At 42.5% G+C, this 25,757-nt stretch overlaps 1 protein-coding gene across 2 annotated transcripts in view; it reads right to left on the bottom strand.

The window, feature by feature from the left end:
• The window catches only part of LAMA3 (laminin subunit alpha 3), a 122,519-nt gene extending 102,201 nt beyond the window's left edge, over positions 1-20,318 (bottom strand). For both annotated transcript variants that reach the window (XM_075084843.1, XM_075084844.1), the window contains exons 1-4: positions 20,061-20,318; positions 13,918-14,070; positions 2,335-2,452; positions 1,594-1,712 (exon numbers count right to left, since the gene is read on the bottom strand). In XM_075084843.1, coding sequence (XP_074940944.1) covers positions 1,594-1,712; positions 2,335-2,452; positions 13,918-14,070; positions 20,061-20,318 — 648 coding nt within the window. The remainder of the gene's footprint in view (positions 1-1,593; positions 1,713-2,334; positions 2,453-13,917; positions 14,071-20,060) is intronic.
• Positions 20,319-25,757: the final 5,439 nt, after the last annotated feature.

Below are 25,757 nucleotides of genomic sequence, written 5' to 3'. Positions count from 1 at the left end.
AGGAGAATGTCAGCAGGAGCCATCAGCACAGCCAGGAGTTTAACATTCATTCAAATAACACAAGCCACAGTTCTGCCTAGCAAGGAACAATGGCTAAAATCAGAACAATGTTTTCCAAACACATATATTATAAACATGTAGCATTTTATATATTCTTTCCTTAAATAGCTACTTATTCTTGAATCGTAAATACCTTCTTCTACAGCCTTTACCCCCATCGGCAATTCTGATGCAGTAAGTTCTGCTATGTATATTGGAAGTGTTCAGAAAACATGGTCAACACCTTCAAATGCATATGGCTAAAGAGGGATACCTAAATCATGATACAAATCAACAAAGGTGGCTCTGAGCAGTCCCAACCCCCACTAGGAATGGTGAAAGTTAGGAGGAGCCAGCTCACCCTCCAAAAATCTCACCGGCAACTTAAGTGCTTGGTTATTTCATGATCAATGGGGCAGAGTCTGGATGGAGGCCTGTCACTAGCAGTGTTCCCCAGGGGTCTGTGCTGGCTTCAGTCCTGTTTAATATATTCATCAATGACCTGGATGATGGGATAGAGTGTAACCTCAGAAAGTTTGCTGATGATACCAAGCTGGGAGGAGTGGCTGATATGCCAGAAGGCGGTGCTGCCATCCAACGAGGCCTGCACAGGCTGGAGAGCTGGGCCAAGGGCAACCTGATGAAATTCAACAAGAGCAAGCGCAAGGTCCTGCACCTGGGGAGGAACAACCCCATGCACCAGTGCAGGTTGGGGGCTGAACTACTGGAAAGGGGCTCTGTTGAGAAGGACCTGGAGTGCTGGTGGACAACAAGCTGACCATGAGCCAGCAATGTGCCCTTGTGACCAAGAAGGCCAACAGTATCCTGAGTTGCATCAAAAGGAGTGTGACCAGCAGATCGAGACAGGTTATCCTCCCGCTCTACTCTGCCCTGGTGAGACCACATTTGGAGTACTGTGTCCATTTTTGGGCCCCCCCAGTTTAAGGACAGGGAACTGCTTGAGCAACTCCAGCAGAGAGCTACCAAGATGATCAGGGGGCTGGAGCATCTCCCTTATGAGGAAAGGCTGAGAGACTTGGGTTTGTTCAGCCTGGAGAAAAGAAGACTAAGGGGGGATCTCATCAATACCTATAAATATCTAAAGGGTGGGTGTCAGGATGATGGGACTAGGCTCTTTTCAATTGTGCCCAATGACAGGACAAGGGGCAATGGGCACAAGTTGGAACACAGCAAGTTCCACTTAAACATGAGAGAAAACGTCTTTACTGTGAGGGTGACAGAGCAGTGGAACAGGCTGCCTAGGGAGGTTGTGGAGTCTCCTTCCCTGGAGACAGTCAAAACCCGCCTGGATGTGTTCCTGTGCCCCCTGGTCTGGGTATCCCTGCTCAAGTAGGGGAGTTGGACAAGACGATCTCCAGAGGTCCCTTCCAACCCCTACCATTCTGTGATTCCGTTATGGACTTATTAATGTAGATTCAAGCAGTCATAGCTCAAAAATTACTTCCAGTTATAAGTTTTTCTTGAAACAGCCAACTTCTGAAACCAATGCTGTTTGCTTCCACCGTTACACATTGCTTTCCTGAAAGCACTTACCTCTCCGTTTTCAAGAGGCAGAATGCGGGAGTACTCTGTGGTGCAAACAACATCACTGTCCCTCCTCACTGGAAGATTAGCTTCCTTTCCAAAGCGCTCCAAGCAATCTGCTTTGGAGTCTAGTCAAGTGAGAACAAAATTATTTTTATATGTGAAAATAAACCGTATTTTTCTAATTTAAATTAATGAAGAAGTATTCCCTGTGCTTTCAGGTAAACTCTCCCCCATAACTGAATAATAACAGTGATGGTGTCACTCGGCACCGAAAAATGGAAATTCCTAAAAACAAATAATTTCTCATCCTAAACAATTCAGTGGTGCCTGACAAGACATGGCACAATATTTCTCATATCATCACAAAAAAAGCTACATGTGTACTCCAAGACTTTGCATTTGTATTTCACTTTGATTTTTGCAAGGTACTCCAGGGTCCCATGGGATGAAGGACACCGTAGTTCTGACATACCCAAAAACTGAGACAAACAAAATAAAACAAAAATTCCCAACAGACTGACATATATGCACGTGCTGAGTTACACTTTCAAACTACCATACGCATTTTTAGTTACTCTTGTCACTAATTTGTTGTGGATAACTAAGACGCGAAATGTATTTGATGTTCACTGTCTTCACTGCAGTTGAAATCTTCAGCGAGACCCATGGTTTGATTTTCCTGCTACCAGGAGAATGATTAAAGAAACCTGTCCATAAAAGAGCAGTGACACAAGGATTGATACTCACGAGCAAAATATTGCCAAGGAGTGTAAGTTCTTCCAAAGTCCACTGATCTTTCTAAGATCCAGAGATCTGGACGAGGAGAATTCGCAAACTTGATAAGGATATAGGCAACATGGAAGAGCTGGTGACAGAATATACATAGATCTTATCAGAAGCTTTCTGAACTCTATAAAAGTACCGCAATACTAAAACTAATGCCAATAAATCACTTTTCTTTAGTGTAAAGTGATAAAGCTATCCTCTGCAGTTTCATTCCCAATAAAATAATAGACCAGATTCTCAGCTGGCTACCTCACCTGGCAATGTGCCCCAACGCATTAAGAAAGCTGGAATAGGACTGTGTTAAATGCCACCTCTTACATTTCAGAGCAGCTCTGTTTTGCATATGACTGGTTGCTTGGGTGTATTAAAGGTATAGTAGTTAACCTTGAAAAGTTAGCAACTCAACACATCATTGAACTAGGATACTTTTGCAGCATCCTGGTACATCCGTGTTGCATTCCAGTCACGTTAACTGTGCTTATAGTCAAGACAAAACACAATGATGCATGAGAAATGCACGCATCCTTTACACTGGGACTCCTTTTGTTGCATTTGATAGTAATCTAAGACACCTGTTCCCTCACTTCAAGAATATTTCTAGATCATTTTGCCACTTGACAGACTTTCCAAGTAACAGAAGCAAGCCACCCCAGAGTTTTGTGGGTATCAAATAACACAGGAGAGATTCTTCTGACTGGTAGCTCATTCATTGTCTGAAACAGCTCAAAGAGCTTCACCAGCTTAAGGTTCCCCAGGCCAAGAGTCCCATCTGGCTTCTTTAAGTGCTCATTGTGTATCATAGTAATAGACCACAGAGAGAGAAAGCTCCCAAACACTAGAGCAAAAATGGATTTGACAAGAAAGGAAATCTTACTGTAAGCCTCTTGGGGTAGACCACACTCACAAAAATCAGATCATCAGTAAAATAACCTCTACATAAAAGGCTGAACACAGTTTGATTCTAAGGGTCATTTAGAATTTAAACAACCACAACATGGATATAAGCCGTCAATAAGTGATCTGATACTGATGTACAGTCAATATTCAAGTGAGGCTGCACTGGAATTTCCCATTCAACAACCTCAATTCAGAATCGTCTGCTTGCAAGAGATTCTTACTTTGGTGGGGGAGGCAGGGAGTTACAGTCAACAGTCTGATCAAGTAACTGCTGCCAGAGCCCTCAAATCAAATACACCCAGGCAGTTTATCTTTGCTCAAACATCACAGATGTCATAACCCTGAAGCTAATACTTTGCACAGGTTATTAGACTCCAAACCACAAGTGCAGACAAGCTCCCAGCCACAAACTGGGAACAGCATCTGTTGCCATGCCTGGCCTATTCAGCTGCCAGCTTGGGCCTATTCAATAGCTGTCATACCAGCTGGGGCCACCAAGTGCCGGGTGCAAATGGTGAACAACACAGTGGAGCAGATACCTGGAAATATTTGTCCCTAACCAGTACTGCGCATGCCAATTCCATGGCTACACACACATCGCAGTCATACGGCTACATGCAGCCTCAGTCTTCACACATCTATTTCAGACATCAGCTTCTGAATATCAAAAGTATTCACAGAAGAACATAAAACCTTCTCATGGAGAACTGGAAGGAATTCAGGGACTCCACAGATCATGCTCTCGTGATAATACCTCACATCCCAGAAGAAAAAACCTGAAGCTTTTTTGTTGTGCATTCATTTAATGCACTATATACAACTGTCCAGGTGCCTGTTCTATACACACCAAGGCATCACTGCAGCAGGTGTTGCACCTTGAAACCTATTTCAGAAACTGTTGATTTGCTGAATGTTGCTTACCTAGGTCGGTGGAGAGACAACGGGGGGGAAAAAAAAAACCTTCATGTTACTGTTGGAATGTACCCTGCCTACTTAACACAGCCTGACAAGCACCAGCTTCACCTCCTGTGATACTAAATTAGGTACCTAAATAGCCAGATGGTATCTATACATGGAAAATTACTTACTAGACAACAGTATCGAGCAAAGTAAGTGGCAGCCTTTCTGTTGACAGAACCCTGACAGAACCCAGAACTATGCACATGACCGCACAGCTGGAGTAACGCCCTTAATTACTGACAGAAAGTCTCTACACTGATTGTCAGAAATAGGTGAATACTTTGGGGATTGTGGCAAGATTTGCTCTTACTGAGTTTCTGACACTCTTTGGCTGAGTAACTTCCACTACTTGGCTGGCAAGTTTCAGAGTAGGGATATTGGCCATATGGACATTACATGTCATCCCATATGACTGTTCAGTTTGAAGACTGGTATGCTCCCAGGAAAGCATAATAGTTCTGAAATTCCTAAAAAAAAGTGCTGCATTTTCTTGGGTCTGGCCAGCTGAATCTCTTAAGGGGCATTGCCCTGTTCAAACCAGGTATGCACTGGGCAGGCAACAGTCTATCCATTAATACTCTTTCTTCCCCTATGGCTGTTTGGAAGTCCCATCCTTACATGCATGTTAACAAGTGTGGATAACACTCTGTGCGGATTAGTACCAAATTAATCAAGACAAATGGTTTAGAAAGCTCAAGAAGAAACAAAAGAAGCATACAGAAAAGGTCTCGCCTTCTCCAGGGTCGCATTGCGTGTAATCACACTGTGGAATCATTACAACAATGACCTTCTACCTACTCTCCAAAAAAGTAGATGACATCTGCTTCAGCTTGTCATGCAGTAATTATGTTATTTTACGCAGATGCTACTCAAAGTGCTGACACAGACAGTCTCGTCTCATCTTGTAACAGGTGATACCTTCTCATAAGAGTGAGCGAAATAGTAGCAGTGAATTCCATTTCCACTGTGCTTCCAAACCGCTGAAGAAATATGAGGCATGCTCACTTATACATCAGTGTCACGCTGGTCTATAACCTTTCATAAGCACCTAAGCAATAAAGTGGCCAAAATGAAGGCACACAACAGTAAAACAGCTGAATCAGCATGTGGCACCATCAAACACCTGTATGCCAGATCTGCTATGCAGCTGTGGAATTTGCTTAAGCCTATGACTACTCAATGCATGTGAAGTTGAAGTACTGTCCCGTATGCGTACTGTATCAGGAACACCACAACACACTCCGCTACCAAGTCTGCCAGTGCAAGAACTGTGTCCCAGCACCACACTTTTCATACTTCCATGCAAACCACAAAATGGAAATAAAAAAATGTACGGCAACTTCAAACTACCATTGCATATGAAAACCTTCGGTTCACATGCAGCTCACCTTCCACCTCATAGTTTGAAATACTGCTCAGGTTTGTACAGTGACATTCAGAAAGGGCAAAGGGATAGGTCTTGATAAAAATAAAATTAGTGTTAGTTGATTACAATATATCACCAAAACTTAGCCACTAACCCTATCATCTGTCCTGCTTCTGACTTCACACAGGTGCCAATGATTTGTTTCTGACCTGGAGCAAGGATGCAGAATTATCACTATGACTGAATACTGACCCAGTCGATGAATGGTCTCTCTCCAGATCTCATGCGGCATCAATGGAAGAAAAATAATCCTTGGCTTAGCAAAAAAATTCTAGCTAAAGATAGAGGAGTAACCTTGCTGACATAAGACCTAGAAAAAGAAACCATTAACACCAATTTTAATCACATATTCTAAGCTGGCATTTCACTAATTTAAATCTTGACCCCATTGCACTGACAGAAATAAGACCTACCCTGAAAAAAAAGGCATAATAAACTCAAAGCAGTGTTTTTCTTCAGCCATTCTGTTTTGGGAAATAAGTGAGTTTCTTAACTTTTGAAAAAAAATATTGGTTTTTGGCCTCTTTAAATCAAGTTTCTTTCATTAAAAAAACCCAACCTTTTTCAAAAGGAGTGTTAAAAATATAAGTAAGCATTAAAAACAACTGCTCTTTGGGTGCAATTATATAATAGTAAAAAAAATTTCACAAAAAAAATTGAATTATGGCTTAATCAAAATTCTGACAGTTTTCTTATCTGAATAAATAAGTTTAAAAGTAGAAACAGTATTTTGTTTCTAGTAATGGAAATAATCCACTCTGGAACTGTATGCCCGAAAGAGGATGCGTTGTTGTAAATGTCCCGGACACCATAACCTGCTGTAATCTAGCAGCATGGGTCAAACCTGATGGAATTTAACCCATTCCATATTGATGTGACCTTTTCCTGTTCACTCAAGTTTGTTCAGATTTGAAATGTTCTTGCAGGCAGTGGCCTTGAAGATTTATAAAAAAAAAAAGAGATAAAATTTTAAAAAGTCATCCAGTAGAATGAGCTCATCTGAGAACAGAAATTATAATTCAGTGTTAAGAAGTACTAATATTCTATTATAAAGACAGAAACATTTCTATAGAAGCCCTTACAGGTGAATTTAAGACAGTCTTAAACAATCTCATTTAAATTGAATGAGAATCACTGCACCATTACTGTTAATGATACAATATTCATGATCTCTAACAGCATGCATAATACCTATTTTAACCAAACAGAAAGAAAACTTCCTATGACTCATTGCATTCTCTTGAGACTCTTAAAAATTACAATAATATTCATTAAAAATCTTTTCTCCATTTCCTCCTTAAAACACCTCTTTAAACAGAGGAATTTCCCAGATTTGTTTGGATCCTGAAATAGATATGCAAATGGAAGAAAGATGTGCATATACAAAAGCATAGTATATTTTCCTCCATTCCCACCACTACAGACTCAATACATAATACTAAAATACTGGCATGACTTGTTAGTTAAATGCTGGACAGAAACTAGTACAAAAGAAAAACACACTATGTCCTGAACAATCATTATGCTGCGTGCTCCACGTGTAGGAAAGGATTGTTCTCCCTGTTTGGCTCATGAAGCATAAAAATTCCTGGAGTGCAGTAATAACAAGAACACAACTGAAGTCAGGTAGACCATCTATCTGAGGCATTCTATAGATCTCAAGAGGTGTTCAAAAAGATACCACAACCATGTCTCTTCATGTAATTGGAATTGTACAAGTACCGAGAACAGCTGTTTCTAGCAGGGTGGTATTTCCTTGGACTGTATTAACAGATATATCTACACCACCAAAACTTCCCTCAACATAATATGACTATTCTTCTAGGCTTCTGACATTATCTTGAATAACGTCACTGTGGGTGGCATTGCACGTTACTCAGAAGGTAGTGAGGTCCCTGCACTGAAATGCAAAAAATGGCCTGCGTTAGCAGACACGCCACCCTTCTCTACTTGCTGGATAGGTTAGTAAAGAAAGTGAGAAAGAGGCAGAAATCTGATGATCATTCAGTACCTAAACTAAACTTCTCAGACATGGACCAGTGCAGGAGTGGGATTCAAGGAAGTGTGAATTGTGCTTAGCACCTGCTCCAGAACACATCTTTGTGCCACTGATTTCACAGGGTTGGCATGTGCATGCCCATTAGTTTCTTAATGTAATGAATCTTTAAGGTCTCGAGCATTGATTTTTCTCAAAGACCAAGACATAAAAATAACAATATATTTAAATGAAATAAAAATCCCATGTACTCTGGTTAAAATGAAAGGCTTTGATTTGTTGTGGTTGCAATGATCAGCACCCCCTTTCTCCAGTAACCTCTCAGTAGGACTTGAGGTACCCTTGCAGATCCAGAAACTTAATAAAACACTCCTGACAGTCAGTATTTGGTAATCCCCAACAATGTATTTTGCAGATTAAACTGTAATATAAAAAACTAGAGAGAGCTGAACCTGCCTTTTTGGCAGTTGCCAGGTACTCTTCTGGGTATGTGGAAACGCAGCTACAGCAGAGGTGTAGAGAAAAGCCTGGGTGGGTAGTACCTGAGAGGCATTAGACCCACTTGAATGTGTTCCATACAGTATAACCATGTACATATATATACAGCAATGCTAACAGCACATAAAAGTGACAGTGACTGCAGAGGCTCCCATTGCACAGCATGCAGTAGTCGTTCCTTGTGTGCCAGCTTCACAGTCTGAGGTGCAGAAGACAAGAATAAGTGCAGGACTTCCAACATCGTTCACTTAGCACTGTTTGTGTTGTATCATATCACTTTTTCATTTAACTAGCCACTGATGCTAAAAAGCTACACTTGTATTTAGTTATGTAAGTCAACGCCTGTGAATATGCCTCATTGATGGGGCTGGAGATGGTAAGTCTTTTCTCTGTTACAGTCAATGAGCAGGACCAGAATGGAGAAGCTCTCCATGCTTCACAGGCAGCATTCTGGAATGAAGGAACAGTTCCCAAAATGAAAGCATAGCCCATTGTTCAGGTTCAATCAGTCCTTGGTCTTTTTGCCAAGACTGCAGGCAAATACATCAATGATTGATTGTCAGTTATTATGCTGAAATTTCTCATGCAGCCACTTTTCCATTGGGACACAGACCAACTCAATGCCCATAATTATTTCTTATATATGGCCTATTTCTTCACAGAACACTGAAGCTATTCATATGGGAAAGGATTTCTACAATTCAGACCTCAGTTGTCCAGGAGATAAACATCCCCCTACAAGGGCTGCAGTCCAAAGTAAAAAGAGCATGGTAGTACTGTCAGTGCTAGAAGGAAACACAGGGAACTGTGGAGGGTTGGAGGCTATCAGCAGAGGTTCTGCTTTTACTATATTGAGTTGAAAGTGAGGTATTTAGGACAACATATGACAAAATGAAACTAATGTGTAGGAATGGGCATAGGAAGGGAGGTGGGAGAAGCAGAAGTACAGACATGTAAGGAAGTGAGATCAATGAGTGGGAACAAGCACCTTCCTAAAGGGATGCTGAAGAAATGAAGGAAGACAGTGTCAAGAAAGCTAAGGAGAACATGACTTGAAAGATACCAAATTAACACCAAAAACACATTTTAAAGCCAAGGACATAGATCTATTAATGGAAACATAACAAAAAAAATTACTGAGCCATTCAAAAGGTCTTTAATTAAAGCTTTAAGAAAACACAACACATTAACTGCCTCTCGAAGGATAACGTATGAGCAAGAAAGGATGTAGTGAGGGTACTTCCCTGATTAGGGCTGGCAGCTCAGCTCAGAGTGAGCTGCTTGTACTGTGACTGAGGAATAAACGGAGAGTGCATTACCTGATACAACATTCAGAAACTTCTGTCAGACAGCTACTACTTGATCAGCTGTAGTTGTGTTAATCTAGAGTTTGCAAGTAGATTCACCTTGCTGTGGTATGAGCCAAAATCAACTAACTTCAAAGCATAGTGTTTGTGGCAGAATCCAAAGTCAGCTTCCTGCACAAACTGAAACACTCAGATCCAGAGTTCTCTAATATGAAGTAACGCAAGATTCTCTGTGATGTCAACATCCCCATTTTTGGGTATTACCTTTCCTAGACCTAAAAGCCCCTTTTCTCCCCAGTGTGAACCACACCACCAGAGCAGGGGTCAGTGCTGTTGTGGAGGCAGAGATGTGGAGGTGTTCCAGAAGAAAGGCTTTGCCTCATTGCTGGGGCAGTTCTGCAGGACTGCAGGAGCTTTATGCAGTGGTTCTCGTGCCCTAATTTGTAGGACTTCTCACTGTTATTATAGAGGTTACACAATTCCACATAGGACCTAGGTCTAATTTCATGGTCAGTGGTAATATTAAAGTCTTCAGTAGTCGAGTACAATGAATGCAATGCCTATTTTTGGAAGCCCGGCTTATGATAAACCTCCCACCACCTTGACAGCTTCTCCCTACAGGAGAAGGGCCTAAAGGACGCTTTACATTTTACAGAATGATAGTTAAATTAACTGTAACTTCAGATCCATTTTAAGAAATTATGTCAGATCTTTTGTAAGTTAAGAACAATTGCTTTTAATAACAAAAATAAGCAATAGCTGATTAACAATACAAACAACAAATATTGTTTGTAAAGCTATGCATATAAAGGATTGCTATCAAATATGAAAACTAAATCCATAAGAAATACCTACCATATAAAAGCAACTCAGAAGGTTTGTCAGACTGTGAGGCTTTTTTACAAAATATTTACATGCTTTAATTTGCAGTCAACATAAAAGAATCAAGTCCTCCACAGGCCATACCACTTACCTTAAATTTATGGTTGAGTTTCCCTCCCTCCCTAATAAAAGTGCTAATTTGGACATTACATTCCACTGTGTGCATTTAATTTACAACAGTGACTAATAATAACACAATATAAAAACTATTCAACATACTAGTGCACAAGACTTCACCGAGTCTGAGTCTTTCAGTGCTTTATTATTGCCACAAAAGCAGAGTAAAGAAATGACACATGACTAAAAGCAATGATAAAATTTGTGGACTACACTTTTTGAAGTGTAACAGTTAGACATTTCTTTTTCATCGTACACTGTCATGCTACCCTGAACCTTCATCTTCTGAAGACAGAGTTCAGAAAAATGCCTTGGGGAGTATTACTGTAATACCTGCTGAGCAATAAGAAAGCCAAAGATGAGGGCACACCTGCTAAAATTAGGCAATCCAAAGAGTCAGGGGAAGGGCAATGAACTTAAGTCAGACATTCCGGATTCAGAAGTTTAAAATATGTTGAAAACTACATTGGGAAAATCAGGACAAATTAAAGGAATAAATGAGACTTCATTTGATCCAAATATTTTAAGCAAGTCAGGAATAGCCACAGTAGAAGCAGGTATGCTAACAGGATGAGGAGACTGCCTCAGGGATCAACATATTATAATTATTATTCAGGACTGTGATTGATTAGAAATTTAACTATAGCACAGACAGTCAGAAAGGGAAGTAAAGCAGGGCTTTTACTTTAAGGTTTTTGTTTTCTCTCATATTACAAAGTACAGCAAAATGAGCAGTTTTCTAGCAGAAAGATTTAAAATCCTGAAGGGATTTTGGCTTTCAAAATCACCCCTAGCCCTTGTGAAACACAAACAGCAGCAGGTGGGTGTTCTTTTCCAACTTCATGGTTTTCAAACTTCCATCATGGTGCAACTATTCAATTAAATATTGTCATCAGACCATAGCAAAAGGGTCCACTGGGACTCCACTCTCAATCTTCAAGATATAATGGCAGGAATGCAGCAGATGAAAAGCTTTTGACATTGGACTAAGTTCTGCTTCCTCTAACTGTGACTATTTGATGACCAACTTACAACTCAGTCTTTGCTTCCCTGCACGCATACATACCTTACTCTTTGTCATGTTTTGCACATGCAAAAACATTTCCATATTTCCCTCCCAACATATTTTGTTTGCAGAAAAAGGTGCCTTGTGTCAAAATAAAGAACAGGACAACTACTCAGAGAGGAAAACTACATCCCTGCTATCTTTTCAGTATTACAGCCTGTGGTTCTGCAAGGTGTTTAGGCACACATCAAACTTGAAGTAAATTTCTTTTTCCTTAAAAAACAAAAACCTTCGTTTCAGCACACTTGAGGAGCAATTGCACTCTGAAAATTTCTGTCTCTGTCAACTACTGAGAAACTCTGCATGACTAACACACACTAAGCTTTTAATTTTTAGGACCCTGAAATAAGGTAAGGTGAACTGGGGTCTCGGTGTTTACCTGTTTGCTTGAGTAGGCTTACTCTGCCACAGTATTGAATTTTCTTCTTTGTTATTAGTATTGTGCTTTACTGTATGAATTTGGGGTGTGAGAATACTAGGCAAAATGTCAAAAGTGGATCTCAAGTTCAAACAGATCCTAAGATTAAGGTTCAGAATCACCTTTCCAGGTGGTACCAGAGTAAAGAGAAACACGTTGCCTCCCCCTGAGAAATCCTTTAATAACTACAAGAATTTTAGCACATAGTGGTTGGTCTCCAAGGAATCCCATCAAATGAGGGCACTCAGTCCACATCCTTCCTCTGAAGGAAGGCAGTTCCTCAGAAGTTTACTCACCACAGAAAAGATAAGATATCTGTCAGGAGGTCCTCCAAAGAAACTAACTAGTACACAGTGAGAACAGACATTTTGGACGGAGCAATGAGCTACACAAGTGGGTGATGATGATGATGCACAAGTGTTGGTCACAAATGCGCTGGACTACACCGCAAGACAAATGACAGCCTGCAACCTAACCCTGCGTCTCGCAGAGACCACGATGGATTCAAGCAGCTCAGAATCTAAAGTCTGCTTTACTGGGATGTGATTGCCTTCCCGTGCCTATTCATAGAATGCTGCTCTGCATTCAGTGTCCCTACTCTGCACACCCAGCCTGAAAGACACACTTCCCTACAGTTTGCTTGGAAAGAGACAGAGCGACTCACTTCACAGAAGCACAAAGCATAAGGGGATGCAACACCCCTCAACTCTGCAATGAAACAGAAAGAACAACACAACTCAGAGGCAGGTCCAACCACTGTGTGCTAGGCTAATGTGGACACTGGCTCAGCTTCTACACAGCTCTCCTTTCCTTCATGATAGGCTGGAGACAAGCAACCAGGAAAACAGGCATGTTATTAATTTAATTAACAGAAATGCAAATTCAGTAATTACAGCAGTTTTGTTTAACTGCTGATAGTCTCTATCTTAAGTTGTCTGGCATTTCTGCACTGCTGGTGCACTGGATCCAGAAACATTGAATGAAGTTATCCTCAAAATGAAAACCGATTCCAGTCATGTGAGGGACAAGAGCATTAAAACCCCCTGTAACGGAAGACCTAAAATAATCTGCACCTGAATCCCCAACAAAATGGCAGCTAAGTCTCAGAAAGAAACATTTTTCCTTAGTTATTCCTCCCCTTGCTGTCAACTAAATTGAATACCTATTCAAAAAATCCTGTCCTATATGATCTGTCAATAAACAGTTACTACTGTCCAAAATATATATGCATATGTATACATATATTTTGCAGTCCCAAACATATATTTATAGTCATATATTTTCAGCTGGTGCGAACTTGCAGAGAGTAGCTATTTTCACTGGATCAGTGCCCAATTATGGCAGCTGAGAATCCATCCCTATGACTTAAAATACAGATACAGAGGCTGCAGTTAGCTACTTGCCTATTGCCTGCAGAGGAAATACGGGTGTTCATGTTACTGCCATATTACTAATACACATGACACTGGTTTTGCTGTCCCTTCCCTTTTAAACCATGTTATCAGTATTTTTCTACCTATCTTGAAGATCTGTCTGGATGATAGTGAAACCAGAAGGACTCCTGAGGCAAAAGCAGACTCCAAACACTATTCTCAAGATGTGTGCATAGTAAGAGATCATGAAATCTATCTCTCTCTCTGTGCCCATGGAAAAGGAGAATATGAAATGGAAGGTAGAGCCCCAGTTTCAACTGACCAATCCCCCTGGCAACCTCAGGTCAATGAGTTATAGTGTCTGTGCGAGAAAACACTGTCATTAAATCTGCGTCATGCCAATGGCAAGAACCCACATAATCAAAATTCCTGAAGGAAAATAATCACTTTAATAAAGCTAACTTAGTAAAAAAATACAGAACATAAACCAGACGAAAAAGCTATGGTGTGGGAAGTTAAAATCATCAAACATCTCTCCTAATTGCAAAGCTTATATACAAACGTAAGAAATGATCAAACCTCACCCAATAGCTCATGCACTCACCTGTCCCAGATCTAAAGTGACATTGACTTCATTGTACTTCAAGCCCATAGAAAGAGGAGGACTTTGCCACCAGCGCTCCGTGCCATCGATTGCGTTGGTTATGGGGTGAGCTTTACTGTGATCCGCAGCATTGCAATAATCGCAAAACTGTCCCTGAAACACAATAAATTAAAAAGATGGTCTCAGCTGAACTCTCATGCACTGCAGACACATGCTGCTGTTAATTAAGATTCTGAACTAGAGCATTGACTAAAAATGGGGTTAAATTTTTGTATATTACAATATATATATAACACTATATATACACACACACTATATCATATACATTATACATATCTATTATATAGTGTAATTTTTAACAAGTAAATGATTCCCCTGGCAATTAAGTTATACACTTATACCCTGAAACACACTAAATTTTATGTTACAAACTAAAATTTCAGGAATCTCTTTAAGGACACTACAATAAGTCTTCCTTTATTAATGAATTTATTGATACTTTGGTGAAATTACCTATAGCACATCTGCAGGGAATTAATGAAACAGATTCTTAAAACTGGATTAAGACCAACACAGAAATTATCCTCAATTCTCGTAAAAGACTGTGAAACATCCACATATGTACATAACCTGGTATTAATAAAACCATAAAAAATACTCTGTTACTCGCCTGTAGGTTTGGTGTTACAATTTTATAACACTACTTTCATTTTTTTCATGCCATTGTAATACATCCTGAATCAGAGACTTCTGAACAATATGTACTTGTGGAAAATGCAACGTATCCTACCGAGTGTTCCCTCTAAGATTCCCTTAAAAGAATCCCATTATATCTTCATTTGCAGAAGTTACCGCCTAGTTTCCAGTCCACAACTAAAGCCACACTCCGGAGATGCCCTGATAATCTCTCTTTGATAGTCTCTAAAGCTCTTTGTACTCTTCTGCACAATAATGATGAATAAACTTCAGGAAACTTTAATTTGGCATCTTGGCTTGCCCTGCAAGCAGTATTTTTATCTTCAAGAGACTGCATTTTAAAGTCTGCTAAGATTAGTGCTGAAGCATTGTAATTAGTTATTAAGGGATTTTTTAGTGTCCCACTCACTTTTTACTCCAGTCACTGGGTAGACATAACCCATGAAATGCTAAACTGTGCCAGGCACAGACCTCTGTAGAACCCCAATAGAAAAATGGCATTTTCATTAAATGGCAGTACCCTGGTAATATTTGCACCGTTCTCTTTATCAGCTAAGCATATTTTCATCAAAAGGATGTGGCAAATCTTTTGTTGTTTCCACAACCCATGTTGCCTGGAATGAAGTATATTCCTACCTTTTAAGTATTAACAGAATCCCATATAAATGCCGTTATTTTGTCTGCCGCTGCTGTCAGACTAACCAGTGTAAAGCAACTGGAGCAATCATACTTGTCCACATTTAACAGAGGAATAACATTAGGGCTCACACATTCTTGCTGGGTACAGTCTTACAAGCTTGGTGAATTTAAGATGTTTATCTCTCACAGAATTTGTTTAACATCTGCCATAGTTACTAATGGATTGGAAACTACTACATCATTCTCATGTGATACAAATACACCCTCTTGTGTCCTTCAAGTAGAAATCATAAATGTTCACTGAATATTTCTGCATCAGTAGTAATAATTTCAGCATCTGCATCTAGCAATGGTTCCATCTTCACCCTGCTCTTCCGGAAAGCCCAGAATATGATGTTTCCAGAAGACATGGCTACCACTAGCTGCTCTGATTCAGCACTGCAGGTGTCAACCTGGCTGAGGGTTAACTCCTGAGAATTCAAAGCGTTGTTTAGAGACTTGATAAATCCTCACGTACATAGGTTGGTTAACCATGTCCGGGGTCATGTGATAACATGATTCTCCTCCACCTCTGTTAGAGAAGATGGTTTGGCTGATTTTCATACAAACTACAATATACCAGGACACTGCTGGATTCAGATACAGTTTGCTGCAGCAGACACCACATCAGCCTGTGCTAGCTACAGGCAACGTTGCCAGTTTCTGCAGTGACGACAAAGAACATGGTGTAACTATCTGCTAAATCAATACATCGAGAAATCAATCTGTGTACCAACAACTGCAGTTACCACCACATCAGAGCATCTTTCCTGGCAAACGCGTACTTGGAGTTCTGACACATGTATTTTACAACAGCATAAGCTTCCCTAAATAGTTTCATAATATTCATGAAACAAGGTCTTTAGACCTAAATTCACGTTCACAGTGATCAGGCTGGAAATACACAGGAAACAGTTGCTGCTACAGCAGTTTCAGCTCTGATCTGGAAACAGCCTCAGAGAAAGGCTGAATGAGCAGAAAACAATGGGGAGTATCAAACGCAAGCGTTACATTTACATGCACCTATGTGATTTCAGTATACCAGAGCACTTGATCTGAACTCAAGATACTATCTTTTTCTTTTTGGGCATGTAATTCAAAGAACTTCATTGCAACAGCTGGAGTTTCAGTTATTTAAAGTACATTCCAGCAACCCTGCCAACAAGGCAGCAAAACAAAAAATGAAAGAAAATAAATTATTGGACAGAGCAGCCTTCCCTGCTTCCCACTGGCAGTGTCTCAGGCACGCTGCACTCGGCCTGTCTGCTACAGGACACGTCTCCGTTCCAGGAGACTGGGCCTCCAGTCTTTGTTTGATTTTGGCTGCAGTTCATCAGGTGGGCAGGTGTGCATTTGCTGGTGACCTTGTTACCCTCCTTTCCTCTTGCTCTCCTGAGTAAAGGAGAAAACTGGAACTGCATGGAGGAATTTGCTGAAATATGCCGGTGTGGACCAGAGACACCCAGGGATGAAAATGTCTCGTCTGTAAGTTATAGAAAGCGACAACAATGAAGGATTTGTTCACTATTTATTACCTAGAGGTTCTGTGCCCACTGGCAAGGCAGGACAGGTATGCGGTTAAACTCTTAATTCACACCCTCACACCACTGTGAACAGACTGGCAGACAAAACCAGGCATGCCATTTATCTATCAGTTGCTGAAATATTTTACACGGCAGTGCATCTCTTCACTCAACACTGTTCTTATTAAGTCATTGTCCCACTTGCCAACGTGCTAAACAAGAGAAACATACTGCTTTCCACAGCATATGTCCAGCCTCGGTTGAGCTGCCCGTGAAGGGCCTGTCGACCCCACGGATCACCTCGCAGAAGAGCTTTGAACAACCTCCAAATGCTCTTTCTGGGTTTTCCAGGTACTACAGGCTTCGTTAAAAGACACATCACCAAATGACAAGCTGAACGAGAGAGGCCAATGGCAGGTCAGTGGAAATGAAGCTGGGGCTGCTCTACCTCTGTTTGCCTTACTTTCAGTGCTTGGCATAGCAGTGGCAACAGAGCTGTTGGCTCCCTTCATCAGAAAGAGGATCACCCTCTGCACCTTCTTTCCAATTTCCCTATTCACAGAGCAACAGCTGCAATCCAGCCTTGTAGAGACCCCAGATGTGAGTGACTCAAGTGTAGGATGTTGCTTTAACTTGAACTGGCCTGACACAGTGGCTATTACACCTATCACAGTATGTAAAAGACACATACCTTCCTTCAGACTCTTAAGAAACAACATGGGAATACTTATGCTCACTTTAAATCCTTCTATGTAAGATCACCTTCTGTAAGAGTTCAATGCACTTCTCCAATTTTCCATGAAATAAGAGATTCTCTTATTTACAGTGTCTTTGAACTTGTGAGGTGGAGCGGCTTTATAATATTGTGCTGTTAGCAAATTTTCCATGGCTGGATTTCCCTGGCCTTTTGAAAGACTTTCCAACCCTTCTTGAACCACAACAACTACTGGTAAACCACAGAAGTATTCATGTTATCTATCTCAACGGGGCTTTGTTAAAACTGGAGAGAGACACTGCTGCATCCATGCTAACACATGCTGTAAGAGGCACAAGATGCTTCCTTGTGCCAGGGCTAGGCTACCAGTAGCCCTTCTGGGAACTTGAATCAGTCATGAGCCATAACTGCCCTCTAACCTAGGACCTGTAAGGCAAATATGTAACAAGAGGAACTCCCCCCTTTCTAGCCTCTTCCTATATTCAGCCAACCCTCATTTCCAGTTGGTTGTTAGTATATAAAGGGAAAAATTACAAAAACCATCAATGGCACTGTGCATCACACAACAGGCTTCGTTCCACTTGCTTGACATGTTTATCTGATGTTTGTTTGGGCTGATTCTTGCTATACTGTGATTTCTGATATTCCAAGGCATGTTAGTATGAGATTTCACTGCAGCAGTGGGCTATAGCACGTTGCTGAGAGATTACTGGGCTTGCTGTTCACCTGGTGGCATGGTCATTTCAGGCAACTTTAATCAAATCAATCCCTCAGTATGGAGGGATGGATGCCTAAACTTCAGAGATGCATTAGAAACAGAGGAACATGCAGTTTCCTGGTCATCACAACCTTTTTTTTTTTGTAACCTTAGTTTAAGCATGTAATACCTATGACCCAGTTTTCCTATTAGTAAAACTGTGTGTTACTCAGCCTGTAAGCATTTCCAAAGCACTTTGAGCTTTTTATGACGGAGGGCACTACACAGATGTGAGGTAAACTGAGATTTCATGGTGAGGCAGGGAGGCATGGCAGGGAGAAGTTCAGGGCAAAGCACAACTGCTGGCTGCGGCTGCCTCATGAACTGTGAGGGCAGGCTGCGTGATGGTGCATGCTCCCTTCCGGCACATGACGAGGAGTACCTATGCTGCACCCTCTTAGTCCTCTCCCCCTCTCTTGAGCAGCTGCCCCCATTAAAAAAATGAGAAGAAAATCTCTCTTATCCGTTGCAACCTCTTCTGAAACCAGACACTATGCACTATTTCACTATTAAAACATTCAAACACCTCGTAAGACTTCAAAACACTGACCCTTCCAAGATGCTGAAAGTTTACTTGCATTCTTTCTGTATTGCCTGGAGCCAGAAAGCGGACCTTAAAGCTTTCAAAGTCCCTTTCAAATTGCAGTTTCGTTCTGGCTCTCTTCTCCTCCCACCAAGAGAGAATACAAATAAAATAACTTTGGAAGGTCTGAGGATTTAGGAAAGTCCCCCCGTTAACACAGTTCTGATCAATCTGATACTGAACATCCATCACCGCACATCACAGAGTTTGGTGCATTTGTTACTCTTTCCTTACCCTCTAACAGACACGTTCATACAAGTTTCTACCAAAGGAAAAATTGATTTCCATTAACCCTTTGCCAGGAGTTTCGCCGTTCATTGTTGTCTTTCTTGCGACTGGCACAAAATATCTGTAATAACCTTACGCTGTGCTAGGAGAGAACGTCGTCACCCTCACTGCCCTTTGTGCTGATACTCCCTGACAGAGCCCCGAGGAATCTCTGGCTTCCTCCCACCAACAACGCAAGGCAAAGACGATGAGCCTCACATTCAGTGCTTGGAAAATGCCACGAAGCCACCTGACTAAAACCAGACCCCTTTTCCTGCTGCCCCCAGCAAGACGCCCGCTCTCCAGTGAGAGGTGTCACCAGTGCGGGGCGTCCCCATCCGTTTTCCCGCAGGCTTACTGCCCCACTCCCAGAAGCATCACCTCCGCGGACCACGGGCCGAGAGCTGAGGCCACAGAACACCTCTTGGGCACTCCTTAACCCACCTCCAGGCGCCCGAGGGGCCGGCGGGACGAGCGGCTCACGCATCCCCGGGGGCAGCCGCAGCACCGTCGACACCGGGAGCGGCTGGGGGGTGGGGGCGGGGGGGGAAGAGGGGGGCAAACACTCCTCGGGGCGGGGGACGGGGGGGCTCCAGAAGGTGCCGGGACACCCCGAGGGCAGAGGCGCGGGCAGAAGCGCCGCTGCCCGCCTCCACCCTGCCCAGCGCTTCCCTGCGTGGGGTCCCGCTCCCGCTCCCGTCCTCCGCCCGGGCCACACGCCCAGCCAGGAGAAAACGAGACCACGCACCCCAGGGTAATGCCAGCACCCCCGGAGGGGCCGGGACGCCCCAAAAGGACACACACACACACCCCCATACACACACACACACACCCCGGCGGCGCGGGACGAGTAGCGGGGCTGCGAGGGGAAGGGGGTCCCAGCGCCGCGAACCCCCCTCCGGCCCCACACGTTGGCCCCGTTACCTGGATGGCGCGGCCCAGGGGGGCGGCGGCCGGCCCCCCCACCAGCTTGCAGTACAGCTCCGGCCGCCCGCCGCCCGCCGCCTCCCCCCCGCAGGTGGCCGTCGCCCAGATGCCGGCTGTCGCGGCCAGGTTGAAGTAGGGCGGGTGGAGGCTGAGCCCCATCCCGCGGGAGGCGGGGGGCTCCGGCCGCGCCGGGCACAGGGTGAGGAGCGGCGGGAGGAGCGCCCAGAGGAGCGGGGAGCCCGGCCCCGCAGCCATCCTGCGCCGGGCTCTGCCCTCGCCTCCCCCGGGGCGGCCCTATAGCTGCGGTGGGCGGGCGGGACGGGGCGGGAGGAGGCGGGGGGCTGCCCGCGCCTCCCTGCCCGCGGTGCGGGGAAGGGACGGGAAGGGAAGGGGAGGGTCGCGGGCCGCTGGCGTTGCCCGCAGTGTGTGCCCTGGCGCCCGGCTCCGCGGGCATGCCGGGAGGTGACAACCCCCACCCCCGCCACCCCCGCCACCCCACATCTCAGGTGCAGCTTTCTGAGCCTCCCCTTCCTCGGTAAGCGTGCGGGTTAATATTTTTAACGGACCTTGACGAAATCTCAGAGCATCCCACCCTCCTAAGCCGTGATCCATCATGTCACACACCGGCAGTAAAATTCAGGTTTCCCAGCTCTCAGCTCGCGCAGGGCTATCTCCACACAAGGTACACACCCTGCTTCTACCTGCAGGTCCTCGGGAAGACACCCTGTGCCACTGTGCTGCAGAAGCCACAACTCCTCTTGCCATTTTCAGTGCTCTGAGGCTGCTGGAAACTGTGCAGCCCAGGCCACCACGCTGCAATGCACTCCCAGTGCTCTCAGCTCCTTGTGAAATGGGTGTTCCTGCCTATCCGGGGCAGACGACGAACGTCCTGTTTTTTTTATAAAATCATAGAATGGTTTGGGTTGGAAGGGAGCTTAAAAAGCATCTAGTCCCAACCCCCCTACCATGGTCAGGGGCACCTTCTGCTAGACCAGGTATTTGGCACAGGTGCTGGAGGGGAGGTTAGGGAGGCAGAAGGAGGCCTAAGAACCATGTCCTCTGTATCAGGAGTTGCACCGCTTAATGGCACTGCTATCACACATCTAGTGCTCCGTTCTCTTAATAAAATTTGCCAGATTCAGGCACAAAGATATGGTTAGATACGCATACCTCTAATATTTTAATAGTGAGTCATGTGAGCAGCAAAGTATTTCATAACGTTCTGAGGACTTTGCTACATGCCACACAGCACTAGCAAGGGAGATCCCTGCTATGCCGTTTCACGAAGCACCAGCCACAAGCTATGGATTTTGTATGCAACAAAATACCGCCACCCTTGGTTTTGTGCCACTGTGGCTTTAGCACGCTATAGAGACTAACTGTAGGAGACAATGTTTTGTGTCCTCCATAGTAAAATCTGGCTTTCATAAACACAGCATACTGCCAATTTAAATATATCAGATTTGGCTATTCTCTCCATAAATGCTTTCAATTTCTAGAGCAGCTTAAAAATATTATCCTTTTCCAACTGTGGCGTTGTGGAAAGGAAATTATCTTATTGCACATGCCCATCATATCACTTCCTACAATAGTTTGTACTTCATAAAAACTCTGAAAGGCTTGCCTACCAACAAGTAACACGACCTCCAAACATTCCGTTAAATAAAATGCCCCATTATCAGACAGAATATCCACTTGTCTTTTCAACCTATTTTTTGAAAACCTCTCAAATCTCAAGACACTTGGAGTATATCAGCTTTTACAAATGGAGATCTGGAAGTACCTGATATAAGTGGCCTTTAAGTCCACAGAAAGCAAGCTCTTACAAGACCTGCTGTCCATTAACTTGCTGAGCATCCTTGTCCCCTTTATTGTTAGAGAAATTAAATCAAATTGAATAAAAGCTGAGCAGAGCCTCTTCCTGGTAGAAAAGAAACTTTTGGGGACTTTAAGGCAAATCTGTTATAAACTACAATATTAAGAGGAACCAATGAAGGTGACAGCGATGAAGATTACAAAACCATCACAATTTCTTTCAGAGTAGTCAGATTATCTCCAGGCTGGACATTCAGTTAGCAATCTCTGAAAGATGTTGCTTCTGTATATATGCAACAAGCTGTGAAAGATTTTCTCCTCTTCAACCAGAAAGAAACTTATTGTTTGTCACAACATTTGGAGAATTTAGTTTACTCCAGTTACCCTGCACATTCCTGCAGATTGGGCTCCGGTGGTAGGATTGTTGATTTTAATGACAAGGCATCTTTTGCTATGAATGCTTCAAACTGAAATAACTGCAGAAGAAATTACCTTTAGTTAGTTTGGACACATCCTGCACAGAGCCCTGCCTCTACACGTGTGGGGGTTATGAGCAGCACTTCCATGTTCTGAGTTTTGAACTCTTCCTCTGCACCCCTGTCCCTGGTCTCCAAAATAAACACTTGGGAAGGGTTTTCTGAGAAGCATAAGCCTAGAATAAGAATAAGCAGAATATCAACGAGGTGATTCAAATACATTTGATGAAGCTTTTAAAAAATCACAGAATGTACTGTGAAAATATAGACAATAAGTGCTTAAACTGAGAATTTGAAATGGAGAGCTAAATGCTGTGTCTGCTAGAATCTGCTCCAACTTTTCTTTGAGTGCATTTCTACAGAGCAATACCTGATAAATTTTTCTGGCATAGTTTTGCAGGTAGTTGAGGCAAGGAATCCAGCTGCAAGAGATCCTTTGCGATCTCAATTTAAAGAGAAGATTCTTGTAAGCGTGTCTGGTAGGTTGCACAGCACAAAAGGCAGCCCTTGCTCACAGGAGATGTCCTTTCTCAAACAGGGAGTATCAGTGAATTTAGTGGGAAGTATCACATGAGAAAACACAGCTTACATGAGCAAGAACCTAATACTTCAGTAAAATAATGACGTGTTCTTGGATCTAAAAGTTAAACACACAGGCAACACTTGGCAAACATTCAGAAAATTAGCCTATGAGATAGAAGAAGAGAGGAAAAAAATCCTCCTGTTCCCTTCCTCATAAAACTATGTGCATTTTGCTTAATGTATAGCTAGATGTAAAAATATTTGTTGGCTTTCTGGGTGCTTTTTCTGTCCTTTTGTTAAACACTTATGCCAAACAAGCTTTTTTTATTCAGTGTGTTTTCTAGAAATGTAGGCTAAAATGCCACCTTTTAGATTTTTTGAAAAATCTCTACAGATACCTAAAGATGTGGGCAGATTTTAGGAAATATTTTATGACAACTTTTGCCTTTGACTCAAAGGAATTTGAAAAAAAATATTAGCAGCGTTCCCAATGCAGGAACTCAATAACTTTGTTTCTATAAAAAGTCTGAGTAACCTAAAATTTTATGCAGAGACCCTGGAGCTATGTAAAGCCAGAGTGAATCATGTATGTGAGGAAGGAGACAGGAGCAGGACTGTGGCTGTGCATGTGGAGACGACAGAGTAGCCTGTCACTAGCAAATGGAAATTATCTAGCAGATTGGTCCTCCTGTTCTGACAGCATTGTGCAGGCTGCGGTATGACCACGTGCAGGCACGAGTCTCGCCTGCCTTCTGCGGGGCTTTAGGACCACAGGAAGGAAGGGAAGAGTAAGGAGGACAGAGTGAGAAATTTTTTTTAATGCAACTCTCCAAATCTATAAACTCCATATCTATTTTTTTTAATCTATTTTAAGCCAAATCCAAAGCCAGCAGAAAGTCAGCACTTACTGACTTCGCTAAGTTTCAGCTCACCCTATCTAATGTAGAACTTTATCCTGTAAAAAGGTCAGTATCAATAATTCATGGGATGATACATCATCTTCCCCTCATGTCATCTTTTGTTGTAATTACAGATTCCAGAAACACAAGTAAGAATTTATTAGCTGGCAGCTCTCGGGAATCAACATTTATAAGTCGGTGGCCCACTGCAGAAAACAGTCTTCTCCAGCTACCTGCCGTTTTCTCCTCCCAGTAAATCCTCTCCTCCTTTTTCCTTCATCCTTTATAAGGTTTTCTTTCCCTGTTTCTTCCTGTCTGCAAGGAGTAGATTTTGTTATTTGACAGATACCTAGCACTTCATCGAATAAATGTAGGCAATTGAAAGTGTTTCTGGATGTGTATTATTTTAACATGAACAGATAACATTACATTAGTAGGCATTTACACTACTGTGATTATAGATCATTCTTTGTGTTCACATTTTCTGTTTTAAAAGATGTTCATTTAAGAATGGATTTAAAATTTCAAGTCAAGAATGCTTGCTCCGAAAACACCTTGCTGATATAATTTCTCTGTTTCATTCCCTATACTGCTCATCTCATCTCATCCTGCCATTTCATAACATATATAGGGCTTGGCATATTCAGCTCACCAACCAGAAACCTGCAGTGAAAATGAGATTGTCAAAAAATAGCCTCAGTGGGTAATACTGGTGGTACTATTTAGCTCCTGCTTAACATAATTTACCAAAGAAAGAGGAAGGTGGCACCAAGGACCCCAGAACTTAAGACACAGCAATACTAGCACGGATTTGTGAACTGTGCTATGTGAGCTGCGCAGCAGGTCAGTGGAAAAGGTAGGAACAAAACCTGTGGTTCCTGTGCAGGCACCACATTTACCATCTTGCATTGCTGCACCGGGTGATGTGGGAGTTTGCTCTTTCTTTGAGAAAATAATGAACCAATATGCTATCAGATAGCTAGAAAGTCTCTCAGATTAGAGAGATCTGAGTCTCTACTCAGTTATCTTTAAAGATTAAATTGCACATCTTGCCCCCCAATAAAAGTTTCATATCTGGCATTTATGTTGAAGCCAGTCCTAAAGATGTAGTCTGTGGAAGAGTTTTCCTGCAAAGTACTGGAGCTCTCTTCACTCTTTCAAAACTGTAATCAGCTAAGCACATCTGTAGCCTAGAGTGTAAATACCCAACCAGAACATTTCAAGCTCAGATTAGGCTCCCTACTTCTATCAAGAAAATAAGGCATTTAGCACCTCCTGTCATAAATGCTTATGCATGACTATTTTTCAGTTTATAAGTAAACTTTCATTAGTTTTACTAAAAGCTTTTTGCAGTACACCTAAGCTAAAATAAGGTCACTCGCACACACTCTGGTTTAACAGCAAAATGGTGCAGTGCTGACAAGTCCTATGTCTTCACTGCATTTCATCAGGAAAGATGCATTCTGTTAAAATCATTTTGGTCTCTGCTTTTCTGGTGAAAATGTCTTTTTAATATTGCAGAAATTTCTCATACCACACTGTCTGAGGACCCTACCACATCACTTTGAAAAAGAGAAATTATCCTCTTTATAATTGCAATACTGAGGCACAGAGAAGCTAGAACCAGGGTCTGAAATGCAGTTCTGTCAGCAGAAACAGTTTAGATACCTACAGTACTTAGTGTAATCCAGGACCTAGTTATTCAGAACCGCATTTTTATCTTGTCCTTTTGTTTGATGTCTTTTTTCTTATTTCTTTCACCTGTTCCTTTCTGGAGGTACACACTATGATGATGCCATCCTTCTTCATAGACCATCTTTTTCTGAATGCCCTTATATTGTGCCTGCTAGATCTTTTTATCCATCCAATTGGAGCCTCTTTTATTCTCTCTCCCACCATCTCACCTGATCCAGGCATCTCAGTTGATGCCTGTTCAGCTTTTTCATGATTGGTTGTCTGCGTAACATTGCAGTACCATGCAA

The sequence above is a fragment of the Phalacrocorax aristotelis genome, chromosome 2, assembly GCF_949628215.1.
Source record: "Phalacrocorax aristotelis chromosome 2, bGulAri2.1, whole genome shotgun sequence".
Lineage (NCBI taxonomy): Eukaryota > Metazoa > Chordata > Aves > Suliformes > Phalacrocoracidae > Phalacrocorax > Phalacrocorax aristotelis.
This window is presented reverse-complemented; position numbering and strand designations above follow the sequence as displayed.